This window comes from Urocampus carinirostris, chromosome 4, assembly GCF_059441175.1.
Source record: "Urocampus carinirostris isolate Australia breed hairy pipefish chromosome 4, RoL_Ucar_1.0, whole genome shotgun sequence".
NCBI classification, from domain to species: domain Eukaryota; kingdom Metazoa; phylum Chordata; class Actinopteri; order Syngnathiformes; family Syngnathidae; genus Urocampus; species Urocampus carinirostris.
The window spans coordinates 3,695,319-3,715,872 of NC_142352.1; the positions used below are offsets into that span (position 1 = coordinate 3,695,319).

Here is a 20,554-nt window from a genome sequence, read left to right on the forward strand (position 1 = left end):
CAATTTTAAGCATTTACAAGCACATTTCAATCCATGAAAACACAGCAATCAAGGTCAAGCATTTTAAAGGATTTCAAGCACCCGTACGAACCCTGTAAATAAAAATAAAAAATCTTAACCCTCCTATTGTCTTTTGAAGGGCATCTTTGTACATTATCATACAGCTTACACGGAAATGTGAATAAATATCAACATTTTTTCTGCTGTTGGGACCAATCTAAGTCATAAAATTTAGAGTAAATTAAATATATTTTAGGGGATTTATTTATATTTTCAGAAATGACAAATATTAATTATCATATTTCGGAATTGATATATTTTTAAAAAAAAGTTATATTTAAAAGTTTTTAGGTGGGATGTTTGCTCACAGCTTATATCTTCTAATACATCTTTTTTTTTAATGGAATAAGAAAAATCAACCATAAAATAAGCAAAATTGTCATATCCAACACATTGTATATTTAATTGCTAATTTTCCATATTTTTTTTGTTCAAGAACTGCAAAATATTAAAAATTATATTTCATAATAGGAAGATAATTTTTAGATTGTTGAGTTACGCCAGCTTTATAGTCTTTGGGTCATTTGTTTTAGACTGATCACGATGTTTCTGTGATGAGTATATTTTGAAATGGTCATCATAGCTTAAATTCCGAGAGTTTAAGCATTCCTACAATTTCCCAACAAAATTCATTGCACTTATTTGCACTGATTTAGCGCGCTTAGTGGCTTATAAACCCTAATACAAAACACATCTAAGATAAAATTAACTGCCAACATCTGCATTTATAAAGTGCTTTCAAGTTAGTGAAGACCTCCCAAAGTGCTTTACAATGTGCTTCACACTTACCCATTCACACACACACACTCATACACCAATAGGGAGTCAGCCATGCAACCTGTTTATCGGGTGTCTTGCCCAAGGACACTTTGACATATAACACGGAGGAGCCGGGAATCAAACCTACGACCTCTTAATTCCAAGATGAGCGCTCTACCTCCTGAGCTTTGTTGTTTTAAACCCCTAGTCTCAATTTCATGCACTTCAAAGTCCAGTGTGCCTTATGCATGACAAAAGAACATTTTGGAGAGATGCGCCTTATATTCCAGTGCGCCTTATACAGTAGTGTGGAAAATACCACATGTCCATTGTTAAAAGTTAACTGCATACAAAAGTGGCAATGTTTAGCAGTTCTTGAGTGTCTACCTACCTCTTCCCATTGGTGGATGTAACGGATGAGTCTGGAGAGCCGCAGAAGACGGAGCAAGCTGAGGATCTTGGTGAAGCGAACGATCCGCAAAGCTCTCGCCGTCTTGTAAAAATCGGAGTCGATGCGCGTCTCCACGATGAGGAAGATGTAGTCCACCGGGATGGAGGAGATGAAGTCCACCACGAACCAACTGCGGAGGTATTTGCTTTTGATCTGTTGCGGGTCCAGGATGATCTCCGTGTTGTCCTCCTTGACGATTCCCGTCCGGAAGTTGAGCACGAGGTCCAAGAGGAAGAAGGTATCGGAGACCACGTTGAAGACGATCCAGGGCGGCGTGTGCTCGTCTTTGAAGAAGGTGATGCCTACGGGGATGATGATGAGGTTTCCCACCATCAACAGCAGCATGGTTAAATCCCAGTAAAACCTGGACAGGGAGACATGTGGTTCAGAACCGGTGGCATGACTGGACATCAGGGACACTCGGCATAACAAAACCATGGGGAAGTACAACTGTTATGCCCCCCGAAGATTTTGTACAGTATTAATGCATTTTAAAATTAACCATCAGCACATACTCCACATAACGTGGAGCTATCCGGAGCTACAGCGCTGTTAGAGCAGACAGAGACACAAAAGCCTGAGGGAAGCAGAGAGGAGGCCGACTCGCTATCTACGTGAACACGAGGTGGTGTAACCCTGGGCACAAAGAATTTCTATCAAGTTTCTTTTGTTTAAATAACGATACTTCTTTCTAGTTTTTCTGGTAAAATGAGGGAAATATATTATCAAAATACTCATATTTTAGTATTGCATTTTTTCATGTTACTGTTTTGCCCATTTTACGTAACGCAACTCGGGATCCATATTTACGCGTGGTTATCAGACGCAAGTGATCGACTTCTGGAAAGAAAAGTCAAACATTTACAACTCTTTCACAATGTCTAAAAATTGACTATAGTAAAATCCATTGTTGCAGAGGTTTTAGCGCAATAAACTAGTCGTCTTCATAGGGCCATATGACTATTGAAAACGCTGTGACACACCAATAGTTTTATATTTCAGATTGTGCTCAAATTTGACCTGGGGCTGAGTAATGCATTATGCTTTTGTCCCAGCTGGTTTCCAGCTAAAATGCTTATGCTACACTCATCTCCAGGGTTTTGATTGCAAAAGAAAACTCAAGTGAGAATAAGAACCTTCTATTTCTGTGTGCTCCAACTCAGATTACTCAATGTTAGTATCACTTACAGTGATTATTTCATTTTGTGACAACGCTTCAGTGTGTTACCTTTCGATAGAGACTAAAACCGTCCATATTCTCTGTTAAAGAACAACAATTAATTTACTTTGGGTACGCCTTGGATTGGGAGTTTAAATAGATAAATAGATAGATAGATAGATATATACTTTATTCATCCCCATAGGGGAATACACACTTCCAGCAGTATCATTTTGTTGTTTAAGAACAATTTAACAGGATGGCCTTGGGGTGCTGTGTTGTAGTTTATCAACAGCGGAGTGGATGATGTCACACGCTACGCCAAAAGTTCGACGTCCCTGCAGCAGATGGAAATCCTTGTGCCCAGGGTTACACCACCTCGTGTTCACATAGATAGCGAGTCCGCCTCCTCTCCACTTCCGGCAGGCGTTTGTGTCTCTGTCTACCCTAACAGCGCTGAAGCCGGGTAGCTCCACAATAGCGTCCAGGATGCTTGACGTAAGTCATGTTCCCGTAAAACACAGCAAACTGCACTCCCTGTACGCTTTGATGTTTTTCACCAGCACAGTCAGTTCGTCGGTCTTATTTGGAGAGTTCACATTTACCATGATTACGGACGGTACCAAAGGCTTATAACGCCCACGATAGGGCCCTCTCATCACGCCGGCGCGAGAATTCTTCAGGGCAAGGAGGTGATTCCTCGAATAAACGCGTTTTTGTGCGTTAAAACCAGACATGGGACCAAGTCACACATGTGCAAGTCTCAAGTAAGTCTCAAGTCTTCACCTTCAAGTCCCAAGTAAGTCCCAAGTATTTTTTTCTTGGGCAAGTCAAGTCACAAGTCAAGTCCCGAGTCTTAGATTGCCAAGTCCAAGTCAAGTCACAAGTCATAAAAACAGCGACTCGAGTCGACTCGAGTCCAAGTCACTAAGTCTCAAGTCCCCATGTCTGGTTAAAACCCATAACGATAAAATAGAAAATAATCCAAAGTGTAGTTGTCAAACGGGACAAAAACCACCAAAGATAGAAGCAGACAAAAATCAATAAATCTCAGCAGCGCCTTAGATGTCTAGGCAAGTTTTACAGATTTGTTAAGGGATTAAACTTTTTAAGGGCACCTCGAACTACGCACCTCACCTTTGACACCAGCAAAGAACTATTAGCCTCTCTACATGACATTTAATCCAGCAGTGGATACGTATGGATTCATTCTAGCTTTGTTCTTATGCAAATACAAATGCTTCAGTGTTCATTTTACCTCTGAAAAGTGATGGGTCTCGGGGACCCGCATGCTCAAAAATCTATGGGTCCCAACAGAGATCTGTGGGTCCCCAAAATTTAGTCTTATCGGGGTTGAAATTGTAAATCGGTGACAAATACATAAATACATATATAAATCTATATATTCATTCAGTTTTTATCATCACAGTTAATTGGTAATACATAGCAGTTATCACTTCTGATTTTTCAGTTCACAAAAATATTGTACATTATACAAAATAATATTGCTGAAATATTAGTCTATATATTCATGCCGTTTTAATCACTTCAGATTTTTCAGTTCATATATTCTTCGTGGTTTTCTGTCCGGCCACAGTTGTAATGCCTTCTCAATGTCCAATTGCAGCAACGGAATTTACATAGCTAATTTGTGGTTTTCATGTCGTTGTGCCGATCCAATGTGCTTTTCTGAAAGTTCGTATTGCGAAATGATTTATGCAATCCAGTTTTTTTGTCACACTGGGTGCACGCATCACAGAACATGTAGCCTCCATTATCATCCTCCTCATAGCGTAACCAGGAATATATTTGGCAGAAAAGTCTTTTTCTTGTTAGGAGTATTCTTTTGTTTATTATCTTTCGCTGAATCGTTTGCTTCAAAACACGTGTTTACCTTGCCTTCGCAGTCTTCGGAAGAATTTCCCCGCTGTTTTGTCGTGCCGGAATTATTGCCGTTGTTACCACTTTCTGTATTATGTTTCGACTTATTACCGACACTGAAGAAATTACCAATTTTTTGTTGATTTGCACGTAATACCAACTGTTTTTTTCGGAGGCCTACTTCTCTTTCACTCGACAACCACCAAAACAATGACGTCATCTCGAAGTAACGAGATCTGGTTTGCCGAAATCGGCGCGAGACCAAAACAACAATGGCGGGTCTGCCTGACAAAAAGTTTGGAGTGCGGTAAATCTTTGTTAAAAAAGAAAAAAAAGTAATCGGGTAATAATGACAATTTGGTGTCAAAAAGTTGGGTCCCGGGGACACACGTTGATTTGACACAATGCGTCCCCGGCAAAAATGGAACGCGGGAAAACGAGAACACTGATGCTTGCATATTTCACAGACAAGCCACATTTTCCATACGAAAACTTCTTCGACATGCAACAGCTATTTCCTGTTTGGGCATTAAATCTGACCTGGAAGGTCAGCGAGGGTTAATGGCTAATTATAAAGCAACCTTGCAAACTCCGAACGTTTGGATATAAATTGCACTCCGCTGCCCGCACAGTAATTGAATCCAGATTGGCTCTTTTGTGTTAAGGGTGATATATTCCGGACTCTTTGCGGAATGCACCACCAGGGTTCTTGCATCGGACCAAGGACCTAGCATGATTTATCCGCTTTTACCCGGGCCATAAAGGTCTGTCGCTGCGCCAAAGCAATTTCCAGTCGGGAAGCCACCATAGATATCCCGCAGGTACATAACAAGGGTAAGGGAACTCCATTTTTCTGCAAGCTAGCAGGACTGCGGCGATTAATTGTGACTCTTTCACTTCCTACTGATGACTATTGATTCGGAGTTTGATTTATGCGGTGAAATCAACGTCATGGGGAACCACGGTACTGATAAAAGACTGCAAAGAGGATTGGAAAAACAAACAATGATTTAATGTGTGGTAAGATTCACAAATCTGCACTTATATCCTGAGCATGCATTGCTAAACATTTTTTTGTCACGTACCGCTGTACGGTAGCAGAACCCACTCGCGTAACGTTATTCACAGTTTATTGGGGAGAAGAGAAAGGAGCGAACACTCGATCCGGGGATCGTTGGTCGCGGGGAGTAGACTGCTCGGAAAGCGGAAGTGGTCAAAATCAAACAGATTGTGGCGAGAGCAAAACAGGAGCAAAAACACAGGAAAAAAAGAAAGATTCACAGGGCTTGGCAAAACAAGAGCAAAAACACAGGAAAAACGGAGATTCTCAGGACTTGACGTTTCGCAGACGCTCCGACAAAAGGCGACTCACAGGACAGTGTTTAAGTAGTGACAGGGAGCAATCTGTCAACGAGTTTCAGCTGGTGTCCATGGGCGGGACCAATTGGGCGCCATGGCAACCATGACAGAAGCTGGCGCCACACGGCGGGGGCCAATTGGGCGCCATGGCAACTATGACAACCCCGTTTGTTTTATGATTTTTTTTCCACTTTTTCCTACTAACGCAGAACTGCCTAACTTTCAAAATAATGTTTCAGAATAGATGAAAATAATGTTCTGATTAAAAAAAAAACTTTCATATGTAACAGGTGTAATAATAACTTTTGTTTTGTTGAAATTCCTGCTGAATTATGTTTGTATAGTTTGTGTATAAGTGTCCTGCAATGACGAGTACAACAGTGCCACCTGCTGGTATGGGGTAAGGTTTAGTTTAGCCTCTGATTTTATGACCGGAAGACGGTTAGCAGTCTCCAGCGCGCTGCTAACGGTAACCCACGACTTTTTGGTGTTCCGGAAAAAGTTTATTAACAACATTAAAACCACAACCGACAAATTTTGCAACATACACAGTAATGTAATCGATCTTGTCGAGCTGTTTGGATTTATTTTCGTTTCGTTTCTGTCGCCATTTATGTTGCTCTGTACTGAAAGGCTAATTTCCCTCATAGATGTTGAGAACCAGTGGAGGTGCTGACCACATGGTGTGTGTATGTTGTGTCGCTCATTGCAGCAACTGTAATAAAAGCCTCATCATCCTTTTTATATATTTGTGAAAACAAGAAAAATTACAATAACGAGTATAAAAAAACGGGAACAATTTACCTGCAATGAGCGACACAACGTACACACACCATGTGGTTAGCACCTCCGCTGGTTTTCAACATCTATGAGTTGAGTTAGCATTTCAATACAAGGTATGGAAAAACTTACATAAATAACGACAGAAACAAAACGAAAATAAATCCAAACAGCTTGACATCATCGATTACCGTAAATTCCGGACTATAAGCCGCTACTTTTTTCCCTAACTTTCAACCCTGTGGCTTATTCAGTGATGCAATTGATGTAATTTTTCTACTGGCCGCTAGCGCCGCACGAGTGTTGCTACCATTAACTGCCCTGTCAAAGCTATATTATTATTATTAAAACTTTGAAAACTCTCTCGGTGTACCGTCTTTCTTTGTAAATATGTGTAACCCATGTATAATATGTATTTGCAACTGTATATTTTTGTAATGTATTTATTTGTATTTATTTTAGACACTTATTCTGATATGTTTTGCACAGGTGAACAAAAAATGAGGGGCGGAACAAACGTGGGGTTTAACTGGGGACCGCTAAAGGTGAGGGACAGACAAGGAAAGAAGAGAGGGTAAAAAGTTGCTTAAAGAAAAAGGAGTTGCGTGAGTAAATGTGTTCATCTGATATATTTTACCCACCCTTAACCTTTGGAAATATACACTTTTTTCCTTGGATTACTTTTAACGGGACCCGGACTCTGCAGGTCTGCATCAAACCTTAAGTACCGGTATCATTTTCCGTTCATTTTGCCGGCTGTGATTTTTGAACTGTGGACCTTAATGAAGGACATTTAGTTTCAATCGCGGGACTTGAAGTCGGGTTTGGGTTAATTTTGTGTTTGTGTTACATTTTTAAATGTGGGTGCATGCGGCTTATATACAGGTGCGGCTTGTGTATGTACAAAATCGGTTTTCCTCTTAAAATGTGGTGGGTGCGGCTTATAATCAGGTGCGCTCTAGAGTCCGGAATTTACGGTACATTAATGTGTATTTTGCAAGATTTGTCAATTGTGGTTTGAATGTTATTAATAAACTTTTCGCGGAGCACCAAAAAGTCGTGGCTTTCCGTTAGCAGCGCGCTGGAGACTGCTAACATTAACCGCCTTCCGGTCATAAGATCAGAGGCGAAACTAAACCTTACCCCATACCAGCAGGTGGCGCTGTTGGACCCGTCATTGCAGGACACTTATAAACAAACTATACAAACATATTTCAGCAAGAATTTCAACAAAAAAAAAGTTATTATTACACCCGTTACACATATAAGTGTTTATGAGTGCCAATTTAATTTAACCACTCTGCTGTGGGACACTGGTGTGCCTGTGCGGTCTAGCGAAAGCTATCTTTCATTTAGATTTACTTTCACCGGAGATTGACTGGTGGTGTACTGCGGGATTAGCTAAATAAGCAAGTGTTCACCCGCCACTACTGTAAATGTTTGCTAAAATAACCTGAGAAAAATGTCATCCAGACAAAGCTAAGGCAATTAAAATTTGTTGCCAAAACGATTCCATTTTTACCCGATAACCAAAGTCCTGTTGTGGAAAACAACCTCAGTGTCACGTGCACACGAACACAGGAGACAAAACAGTGACAGTAATTGGAATTCTTCAAAGCAAAAGGGTATCTGGTGTTTTCAGCTTGTTTTCAAGTGTCGTTATATTTAGAGTTTGCTCGTGCTGGGACAGGAAGCCCCCCGGAGAACCAGGAAATCTTCAAAAGAGGACATTTTTACATATGGAATGACATTTGTACTCGTAGCAAATATACTGTAAGGCATGGATATTTGGTAGATCTACACAGCTTGTACAAGTTCACGTGATGTTAGGACCGGAACGGAAACAGGGCCCACTCGCGTAACGTTTCTCACAAGTTTTATTAGAAGAAATGGAGGGGGTTGCGCCCACGATCCGGGGATTGCTGGACGCGGGAAACAGGTCGCTCTGAATGCGGAGGTGGGACTTTTGTGGCGAGCTTTGGCGGTGTCTGGGACGGAAAAACGGGTCAGTAGCCAGGATAAAGGAGCAAAAAACGTGGGCGGGATCAGAAACAAGTTGAAAGCCAGGAGAGGAGAGTAGACGTGGTCAAAAACGGATCGTTATTCGGGACGGGAGAACAGACGTGGTCGAGATTAAAACAGGTCGTAATTCGGGTCGAGATCGAAACAGATTCTAGTGGGAGACAAACAGGAGCAAAAAACGGGATAAGCGAAAAAGGGCTTGCCGTGTAAAAACAGAGATTCGCAAACAGACTCACAAAAGGGGACTGACAGGGCAGAGTTTAAATACTGAGAGGGACCGAATCTATCAACAAGCTGCAGCTGGCGCCACACGGGCAGGGCCAATTGGGCGCCATGGCAACCTTGACATGTGGTCTATAACAATTATTGATTTTTTCATGTTACCTTGTGATGACTCAGCCAAGTAGGTGATCTTTGTTAGGAATATCGCAGTTATAAATAACACCTTTATATATTGACGTTATTTTTTCAGAAACAGGGTATACTAACTATTCATTTTTACGCTGTTAAAACGTCGTTATCGGTACTGACAGTCAAAAAGCCGTCATTACCTTGGCTGCCGAACGGCAGCGACATGGTTTTCCGCTCTCCACCGAGTTGTTTACGTCACGTGTTTTTGGATCATGTCACCATTCAAAATAGCGTCAACCAAGTAGTTAGATAGCGATTACGAGTATAGTGTTTGCTAATGCAACGAAAGAAAAGGCTCATGACGGCGGAGTCACGAAAAATGTGTTGCTGATGAGAAGCAATAAATATTACAAGGTTCTAAAACATAACTACTACTTTGTCCTCTATTCAACTGACTCGAATACTGCTTAAAAACGTTAAATTATTTGAAATACAACTAATATTAAAAGTAAAGGAAATTGTTCCTTGATAACTAATTACTTTTACTAAACAGTGATTCAGTTACCAACTGTTTTTTTTTGGGGGGGGGGGAAAGTAGTGAGTAACTGTCAGGACCAGAACGGAAACAGGACCCACTTGCGTGACGTTTACCACAAGTTTTATTAAAAGAGAGAGGAAGGGCTGCGCCCACGATCCGGTGTTTGCTGGGCGCGGGAAGCAAGTCACTCTCGTACTCGGATTGTGTGATTTGGAAGTGGATCTTCCGTAGCAAGCGATGATGGTGTCAGGGGCGGAATACTGGTCGGTAGTCTGGACTGGGAGAGCAAGACGTGGTCGGGGTCGGACACGAGTTTTAAGTTGGGACGGAAGAGCAGATGTGGTCGGGATCAAAACAGGACCCAGATGCGTTACGTTTCTCACACAAGCTTTATTTTACGGGAAATGGGACAGTCATGCACGCTAACACAAACGGCAGTGATTCGGCGATCGTTGGGCGGAAGACGTAAGGCAGCAGTCTGGCGTGAAACAACAGGACGACGAGATCGATAACAATTGCACGAGCAGATATCGGATAGATGGGGTCAATACAGGACGGGACAGACAGGATTGATATCAGGCACTGGAGACTGGAGTCCGATAACAAGCAGGACAAGATAGACGGAAACCATACCAGACACTGGAGATCGATAACAAACAGAACAAAATTGCTGGGAACTAAACTGGAGATCGATATAAACAGGACAAAATAGAACGATACCGGACAGGAAACACAAGGAGGAAACCGGACATAGTCAAAACCCACGTCTTGTGTCTTGAGGTTCGTTGAGGGACTGACAAAGGGTGAGTGAGAGCACTGAGCTCAAATAGGAGGGAAGCCAATCAGTCAACGAGCCGCAGCTGGCGCCAAACGGGCGGGGCCAATTGGGCACCATGGGCAACCGTGACACAGTGTTTGGCAATTTGCGTCGCGATCATGTAGCTGTAGTATTTTTATTTGGCTCGCGGGGTCTTGTGGAGAAGTGCTACTGTGTCGTTAAAACAGTTTCTAGTTGCTTCACCTTTTCACATCCTTCTTTTCTAGCTAGCTTTTTGCAGTCAGCATATTTCGTCCGGCAGTGCCTCTCGATGTTATATTCTTTAATAACAGCCACAGCCTCTAAGCAATTTAGGCAGACGCAGTTGTTTTGGATTTTGGTGAAAAAAATACTGCAGTTTCCACAGGGCCCTAACAGTCAACTTTCCTTTTTTTGTCAGGTATCCTTGTCAGAAATTGGGTGGGATAAAAATCTCACAGAGTGCCAAGGACAAAGTAGCCCATCATCTTTTTTTTGTAAGAATGTATTTTATTTTATCAGTGACTGGCCAATTATTAATACATAAGGCGATGTTTCCTACTGATCTCACCTTTGTCTGAGAAGTTCAATAAACACTAGATAGCGATTCTGTCTTCTGCTAAGAATATTCAAAGTAGTTTCAATTTGAGCTCACAAAAGGAAACCAGATACAGCATGTAAAAACAAAATGGGACTTTCTGCTTTTCACAATACTTTAAAACACTCTGTTTCCCAAACAATAACGCACACAAGAAGGTGCCCTTGTATCGAGTCTCCAGGGTGCGTTCGTGTGTCGTTGTGTTGTATAAGTGCAGAATAGTCGGAGTAAGGACTCATGACTCTTATTTTCTTTTTCCACTCGTGCTATTGCCTTCTATCCTAATGGAGGTCAGTCCACCTAAACTTAGCCAAGATCCATTTGCTGTGTTTTATTATACACTGGGAATTCCAATATAGCCAATTGTTCTATAAATACTAACCTAGGACGTTTGAAAGGCAAAAAAACCTGCAAGTGTGTAGTGTAGAAAGAAAGAAAGAAAGAAAGAAAGAAAGAAAGACAGACAGACAGAAAGACAGAAAAAAAGAAAGAAAGAAAGACAGAAAAAAAGAAAGAAAGAAAGACAGAAAAAAAAGACAGACAGACAGACAGACAGACAGACAGACAGACAGACAGACAGACAGACAGACAGACAGACAGACAGACAGACAGACAGACAGACAGAAAGAAAGAAAGAAAGAAAGAAAGAAAGAAAGTAAGAAAGAAAGAAAGAAAGAAAGAAAGAAAGAAAGAAAGGAAAGAAAGAAAGAAAGAAAGAAAGAAAGAAAGAAAGAGAAAGAAAGAAAGAAAGTGTCTTTGTGTTAGGGGTGTAAATTTGGCCGTTTTGGGCAGTAGCTCAGGAGTTAGAGCGCTCGTCTTGGGATCAAGAGATCGCAGTTCGAATCCCGGCTCCTCCGTGTTACATGTCGAAGTGTCCTTGGGTAAGACACTGAACCCCTAATGCCCCCAATAAGCAGGTTAGCGCCTTACATGGCTGCACGGCTGCTATTGATAAATGTGAAGCACATTGTAAAGCGCTTTGGGAAGTCTACATTGACTTGAAAAGCGCTGTATAAATGCATATAATTTTATTTCATTTTCATTTCATTGTCTCTGGTTTCTCATTTAAGCAGAAGAGCCAACAATTCTTTGCACCTCTTTAAAAGTTCTTCCCACTCCAATCAACAAACACCGTTCTTCGGAGCAGTGTCGTGAACGAACCATTTTCCTCAAATGCATGTTCAACCTGTGCTGGCTTCATCATCCTCAAACAGGCATCACCTGTTCCACACCTGATTTACACCTTTTATTTTTTTTTTGTCTTCCCCAAAATTGAAGAACTCAGATTGGTTGCCACACCGCTATTTTTTGAACCCACCCTTTTAAACTGTTTGCCGAATTCACAGCCTTCGGTGCGTGCCTATAATAAACGATTGCTGATGTGAAGCGCCTGTGCCCGCTCCTTTGGCCCCAACTGCCTCGGACTCCGATCGGCCCCCGGTCACTATTTAAACCCTTGTGTATCCGTCACCAGTTGTCAGTCTGTCTGCGACCATCAGTTTACTCTAGGCAAGCTTTTCGACCCTGACTCACTCCTGTTTTTGCTCCCATTTGTTTCCCGGCTTTGACCCGTTTTTTGATCTTGACCACGTTTTTTGCTCTCCTGTCTCGGCTACTGACCCGTTTTTTTCCGTTCCCAACACCGCCATCGCTCGCCTCGGAAGTACCACTTCCGCGTTCAGAGAGCCTGCTTCCCGCGACCAGCGATCACCAGATCGTGTGTGCAATCCTTTCCTTTCTTCCCAATAAAACTGAGAGAAATGTAACGCAAGTGGGTCATGTCTCCGTTCTGGTCCTGACATACTGTAAATACTAAGTTTGTATTCTGAATCTCCTGCACCTACTGGTAACTTGTCTGGCATGTAACAATAAAAGATACACAAAAAGACAGGGATAATTGGGGGCGGCAGTAGCTCAGGAGGTAGAGCGCTCGTCTTGGGATCAAGGGATCCCAGTTCGAATCCCGGCTCGTCCGTGTTACATGTCGAAGTGTCCTTGTGTAAGACACTGAACCCCTAATACGCCCAATAAGCAGGTTAGCGTCTTACATGGCTGCAACGCAAGGCCGCTATTGGGAAATGTGAAGCACATTGTAAAGCGCTTTGGGAAGTCACTGACTTGAAAAGCGCTATATAAATGCAGATCATTTCATTTCATTTCATATTCTTTTAGTCACATTGCACTGCTAATTATTGACACACACTGCTCACTCGATATAGAGCTTCTAGCAGTATCGTGTAGACCCTTCTATCTACCGAGAGAGCTAACTGTGGTCATTGTGCTTGCTGTTTACGTTCCACCGGATGCTAACGTTCCACCGGATGCTAACGTTAGCATAGCGCTAAATCTCCTGCCCGCTGCTATCAATAAACAGCAGCTTGCACACCCCGACGGAGCTTTTATCGTCGCCGGCGACTTTAATCGGGCATGTTTAAGGACTGTACTTCCCAAATCCATTCAATACGTGGACTGAGCAATTAGGGAAAAAAACACTTGACAGTGTGTACAGTAAGATCAAACATCTAGTTGGATCCGCCCATCTCTGTCTGTCCCTCACCCCCTCATACACCCCCCCTCCGGAGGAAAACAAAGCCTATACAAGGACAGTACAAACATCTTCTTTGTTCCTTTATCTCTTTGTTTTCCTTCTATCCTCACTGTAAAATGTGGACCTGGAGTGCCACGTCCAATTTCGTTGTCACAATATATCCCATGTTGTAACAATGACAATAAAGGTATATTCTATTCTCATCTCATCTCATCTCATCTCATCTCATCTCATCAGCCGTACCGCTTATCCTCATTAGGGTCGCGGGGGGGCTGGAGCCCATCCCAGCCATCTCCGGGCAGTGGGCAGGGGACACCCTGAACTGGTTGCCAGCCAATCGCAGGGCACACAGGGACAGACAACTCATTCGCTCATTCACACCTAGGGACAATTTGGACCGGCCAATTCACCTGGAATGCATGTTTTTGGAACGTGGGAGGAAACCGGAGTGCCCGGAGGAAACCCATGCAAGCACGGGGAGAACATACAAACTCCGCACAGGAAGTCTGGAGCTGGATTTGAACCCACTACAGGTTCCCATGACATGAACTGTGCCGCACAAGCGCTAACCACTGCGCCGCCGTGCTGCCCCTATTCTATTCTATTCTATTCTATTATTTACATATATACTTTCTCTATGAAAAATGGTTTGAACACCTTAATGTCTTCCCCTGTAAAACGTTTCTCAATTTTGAAGTGAAGTAAAAGACCAAATCTGTCACTGGGGTGTTCGAAACCACAGGACTATTAAACTGGGGACACGACACGCTCCCATTTGGCTTGTTACGGTACGGGGAGGTCGGAGTAGTGAAGAAGGGCTCCCTGACATGTTTGCCTCCTCTGGTGAGTGCAGGTAGCGAGCTCTCTGGCAGAAACATGTCACCGGGAGTGTGCAGCCGACTACACGATAAGCCTTTCTCCGTTTCCTCACCGTGCCAGCCGTGTTTACCAGGGAGGAACGGCACAAAGAGCCTAAAATGGATGCACATTTTAGTTTGAGGTTAGGAGTACAGTATATTTAAATGATGACACAGCGGCTTGTGCTCTAGACTTAGTGTATTAGTGCTGTGTAAATAGTACTGCGATAAAAGGTTGTTTGATATTAGTTTAATCTGTCTATAATTTTGTCTATTGTTTACCCTACCCACTCACCCTGAACACTAACACTCTAATCAACCTAACCCTAATCAACCTAGCGCTAAACCCCTTAATCCTAACCCTAACACCGGCGGTCAGCAACAGGCGCCTCTTTCTTTATAAAAGTGTTTGATAATGGAAAATGATAGGGTTTCTGTCAGAGGATAAACATGACACAAACATTCTAAACATTTTTCAATTAACATACAGTAGATATAAAACGTGTAGCGTTTGACCTGAAGCATGTGAACGCCTGCATGGACCAGCTGGCAGAGATGGGAAGCTGCGTCGTGGCCGTCATAGACTTTCTGGACTAGTTAACAGGCTGGGGGCGTCGTTGCTGTCATGCACTTTCCGGACAAATTTTCAACATGTTACCTAGTGTTTACTATGTTTGTGTACTATAATGCTAAATGGTCATCCTGAAAGGGGGATACCACTTGTGAGGTCCCTTCTCAAGGTTTCTCTTTTTCCTCACGCTGAGGTTTTTGAGTTGTTCCTTGGCCGCATGTTGGTTTAAGATCAGGTCATTGTGTCATTGTAATCCTGTGCAGTCCTTTGAGACATTTTTCTGACTTGACTTGACTTGACGTGTACAGAGTATATACTTGTGGCTTACGTAAAGTTTTAAATTTTTGCGTCTCCAAACACATGTTTTAAGGTTTGTATGGCTCTTCAAAATTTTAGGTTGCCAACCACAGTCTAACCCTATCCCCCCAACCCTAATCATAACTCCATTCCTGTCAATCTCCACGGCTCCATGCCCTTACAAACTGTCGTATTTTCCCTTACAAAATTCAAAATAATCTTACACCATGTTTTTTTTCAAACGTGTTTACCGTATTTTCCGCACTATAAGGCGCACCGGGTTATAGGGCGCACCCCGAAACATTCCGAAAGCTTGCAAAGACGCAAATACGTGTCGAGAACAGGTGCGGATGCGGTGTCCGTACGATGTCACTCAAATGCATCGTTCCATCATTCGGAAGGTTAAAGTCTTGGGATTCAAGAAATGCCAACCATTCCTTAGTTTCTATTTTCTTTTTCGCTCGCAACTTTACTGTGCATATGACAATAAACACTTGGAATTGAGTTTAATTTAAAAAGAAACACTCCATTCCATCCATTATCTGCACCGCTTATCACAGAAACATCGAGTTCAGTCTGAAACAAGATACAGGGAAAATATATAGCCGGAGTAGCTCACCGAAGTCGTTGTGTTCAATAATAATGTGCAGCCATGGTCCTTTTATATCCGTGAGTGTAGTAAATATTACACTCACGGATTAACAAATACAGAATAGTAAAAAATGCTTTATCTATGCCGTCAACCACGTGCTATTCACATTCATCTTTTTCGGCCAATTGCAGGCTTTGTTTTGCCGCTTAAGCCTATGCCAGCCTGTAAATGATAAAAAGGATCCGCCCCTTGACCTCCGAATAACTTTAGCCAATAGTGATCGATTCAAATGATGATTGACACATTGGTTAGCCAATGAAACGCCGGTGAATAAATCCCAGCATACACCGTGGTCTACTTGGCGTTTGGGGGAAAATCTAGTCGGCGGCTGCAAGTTAGTTGGAAGACTTTGCGACTTAATATTGATCCATAAATAAGGCGCACTGTATTATAAGGCGCACTGTATTATAAGGCGCATCGTCAGCTTTTGAAAAAAATAAAGGCTTTTAGGTGCGCCTTATAGTGCGGAAAATACGGTATGTAGTTTAGCATGTTAAATTGTACACGCGTTTGGTTATATTATACATATTGTTAATTAACATTTTGTTGTGAGATACCGAGTTGCTCGACATGAATGAGGTTTATTTTAAAAAAAGTTCAACAATTAAGTAGCTTGTACGTTCACTGTAGAAGGAAAAAATGCATGCAAATATAATTAAGTAGAATAATACATTTTCTTATTCAAATTATTAATTCATTTTCTGGATTAAATTATTGTTGATAATATACTGATTCAAGGGATAACCACAAACCTGTCTTTTTTCATTTTCTCCTTTTATACTTCCTTTTTTTCAATTTCTTTATACAACATAATCATTTGTAAAATAATGCATCAAAGCAAGTGATCCGTTTGAGAGCCAGCTGTCTTTAATGAGTTGAGCCGAAAAAGCCGGTTCTCTAAAAAGAGACGGACTTCCTTTCACTAGATCAAACCGCTCGCTTCGTTTGCAACGGAAAAAAACGGTACCGAGATAGAGGCTTCCGCGGCGAACTCGTTTGGCTTGATTCATTTGCCGTTTCGTGATAGTCGGTGTATACCGGATTGTACCCATCATTGACAAATTTGCTTTTTTCCGTACAGATTTTCTTGTACGTCATACAAGTCTTAAAACGCATAATAAACGTACTTTGTACGGCAAAAACGTACAGGTTGACAGGTATGTAACTCCCTTACCCTGTCCCTAACAGAGCCATAGGGCCCAGAATCTACCAGAGGAGATCAGACCCAAGATGCAGACAGTGCAAATACGCCCCTGACACAGTACAGCACATGGTGGCAAGGTGTATAATGCTAGCTGGATTAGCATGCGTGGAGAGGCACAATTCAAGTAGCTGGGACAGTTTAGAGGATCATCTGCAACCAGTATGGCATAGAAGTACGCAAATCCCAGTGGACCATACCGCAGCAGGTCACTTAGAACAACAGGGCTGAGATCCTTTGGGACTTCCAGACTGAAAAACAGCTCCTAGCTAACTAACCGGACATAGAAGTGATGGACAAAGACCAGAAGAGGTCGGTGATAATAGATGTGGCGATCCCAGGTGATGACAACATCAGGAACACAAGAAACTGGAGAATAGCGGGGGTTGAAAGGACAGCTAGAACAGAAGGACAAGGCCAGCGTGGTCCCGGTGGCAGTGGGGGCACTGAGGGCAGTAACACCCAAACTGGAACAGTAGCTCCAACCGATCTCAGGAAAATCTTAAATCTCAGTCCAGAAGAGTGCAGTCCAAGGAATAGCTAAGATACTGAACTCTCAAACTCCCAGGCTTATGGTCGAGGACCCGAGTCTGAGGATGATACCTTGTAACACACTTGCTATTCTAACACAGTAAAAAAAATCTGCCTAGGAAAAAATTTAAACTACACACTCACCAAATAAATCAATCATGTGTGTTGACATTGTAGTTCTCAATGTAGGGATTCCATGATCTGCAATGACCCATCTTAGCAATTAGCACCCTAGTAGTTTGCTTAATATCTAATCTAGTATCATGACGTATGGGCTGCAGTTAACCATCCTTTAGTTTGTGAAGAGTAATTTTGAGATCTTTTATGATTCGCTCGAGAAAAGATCATCATTTATAACCTAGGATATTTAATACAATGACAGGGCTCAGCGCAAGGCTTTTAGAATAGGTTGGAATTTCTTACCTGAGGTTTGGGCTTTCCCTTCCTCAAAATCCATTGATGTATTCTCTCCTTAATTATAAACCTAACACTTACATTAAGTGAATAATAACATGTCTAAAAAATGGGTTGTTTGTTTGGTCATGTCATGATTACTAACTCAGATCACCTGGAGCAATCATGTGGCGCCTGGGTGGGCGCCTTCTGATTGGCTGGCACTCCTCTCTTAAGCACCCTGCGCCCAGAGAGAAGTGTCAGAGCGTACATTCTTGTAACTCTGTGTGTTTCTCCCGATATCCTGTTCGTTTAGAACTTTGCTTACCCGATTCTGTCTGCCTCCGATCCGACCTGTTTCCATCCCACGTTTTTGATCTCTTCTCCAGCCCTGGTAAACACGACCTGCCTGATTTCCGCACTCCGATTGACCACTCGATCCGAAGTTATCTCCCCGGGGCCGCTGCTGACGTCTGACGGCCATCACATCTCCAGCAAGCCCTGAACGCTTCCTTACTAAAAAGACTAAAACGAATGCTCTGGGGTCCACTGGTCTGTTCTGGTTTCGTGACAGGTTAGATTCATCCTTTACTGTATCTTCCAGTGCATTTAACATAAGAGTTGCACAGCCCTATGCGCAAACTACGCCGATTTTTATTAAAACCTACAGCCTCAAAAGCCTGGTTCACTCTTTGTGAAATCTTACAAACACCTCTCCTACGCACAGAACACTTTCTCCTTGGATCTACATAATTCACATAGGTCACCCTTTTTGACTCACTATTTTTCACTTGTTACATGTACTACCATCCATCCATCCATCCATTGTCTTCCTCCAGCTCATCCGACGGGACCCCGAGGCGTTCCCAAGCCAGCCGAGAGACATAGTCTCTCCAACGTGTCCTGGGCCGCCCCCGGGGCCTCCTGCCGGTGGGACATGCCCGGAACACCTCCCGAGGGAGGCGTCCAGGAGGCATCCTTATTAGATGCCCGAGCCACCTCAACTGGCTCTTCTCAACACGGAGGAGCAGTGGCTCTACTCCGAGTCCCTCCCGGATGACTGAGCTTCTCACCCTATCTCTAAGGGAGAACCCAGCCACCCTGCGGAGGAAACTCATTTCGGCCGCTTGTATCCGGGATCGAGTTCTTTCGGTCATGACCCAAAGTTCATGACCATAGGTGAGGGTAGGAACGTAGATCGACCGGTAGATCGAGAGCTTTGCCTTTCGGCTCAGCTCCCTCTTCACCACGACAGACCGGTACAGGGTCCGAATGACGGCAGACGCTGCACCGACCCGTCTGTCGATCTCCCGTTCCATCCTACCCTCACTCGTGAACAAGACCCCAAGATACTTGAACTCCTCCACTTGGGGCAAGACCTCCTCCCCGACATGGAGGGAGCATACCACCCTTTTCCGACTGAGAACCATGGCCTCGGACTTGGAGGTGCTGATCCCCATCCCGGCCGCTTCACACTCGGTTGCGAATCGCTCCAGCGAGAGCTGAAGATCACGGGCTGAGGAAGCCAACAGCACCACGTCATCTGCAAAAAGCAGTGACGCAATGCTGAGGCCCCCAAACCGGACTCCATCCCCGCCAAGGCTGCGCCTAGAAATTCTGTCCATAAAAGTTATGAACAGAATCGGTGACATGTACTACCAGTGACTGTTAATTAAGTTACTGACGCTTCCTGCGTTTGAATACAAGTGTTCATACAACACATACCCATCATGACAATTAATGACATTGCTACCCAAGCTGGGATTTTGTTCTTCCTCACGGACCCGAGCTACACATTCAAAACCGGAAGACAATTTGAATCAATTACGATGATGGATTGATTTCATTTAGCACTCTCATCTGTTGTTGCAGGCAGTTTCAAGATAAATATCAGGCTGTACTCATCAATTCGGGCTTAAAAAGTTAACCGGAACGTGCGACCGCTACAATCCCATTTTGATACCCGAGAAGGAGAAGCCTTCGGTGTACTTCCGCAATCTCTGCCGAAAAACTTTGTAAGCTCTTCTAAAATGAATCCGACTTTGCATAATGAATGATTAATTTGTTTGCACATATGCTTTCCTCTCAAGCACAGCTTTGCTTGACAAATGGAATTCGGTGTTAAGTTTGATATCAATAAACAGATCTCTGAAATGGGTAACAGCGTATTTCAAGGCTAGAAAATGCCTCTGAATTTGTTTTTGGGGGGATCGTTCTTCTCAAATTAGACAAGTTCTGACGTAAACTGTCAAGACCAGAACGGTAACAGGACCCACTTGCGTGACGTTTACCACAAGTTTTATTGAAAGAGAGAGGAAGGGCTGCGTCCATGATCGGGGGTTTGCTGGGCGCGGGAAGCAAGTCGCTCTCGTACTCGGATTGTGATCCGAACACGGAAGTGGATCTTCCGTGGCGGTGTCAGGGGCAGTAAACTGGTCGGTAGCCGGACTGGGAAAGAAAGACGTAGTCAGGGTCGGAAACGAGTCGTAAGCCAGAACGGGAGAGCAGATGTGGTCAGGATCAAAAACGGGTCGTAAGTTGGGACGGGAGAGCAGTTGGGTCGGAATCAAAACGGGACGTAGCCAGAGTCAGACATGAGCAAAAACGGGACAGGTGGGAGTCAAGGTCGAAAAAGGCTTGCCTAGTATACACTGAGGTTTGTAGACAGACTGACAACAGGGGATTGACAGGACTGAGTTCAAATACTGACAGGTAGCCAATCAGAACCTGCGGTGGGTGGCGCCAAATGA

General features: G+C 43.2%; 1 protein-coding gene and 1 pseudogene across 2 annotated transcripts in view; both read right to left on the reverse strand.

Moving 5' to 3' along the window:
• Positions 1-20,554, reverse strand: part of LOC148366673 (UDP-glucuronosyltransferase 2C1 pseudogene) — a 457,271-nt pseudogene that overhangs the window by 282,222 nt on the left and 154,495 nt on the right. The window lies entirely within an intron of this gene.
• The window catches only part of hcn4 (hyperpolarization activated cyclic nucleotide-gated potassium channel 4), a 198,923-nt gene that overhangs the window by 141,380 nt on the left and 36,989 nt on the right, over positions 1-20,554 (reverse strand). Inside the window, exon 2 of the mRNA XM_088333476.1 lies at positions 1,211-1,634. Within this exon, the coding sequence (XP_088189602.1) occupies positions 1,211-1,634 (424 nt within the window). The remainder of the gene's footprint in view (positions 1-1,210; positions 1,635-20,554) is intronic.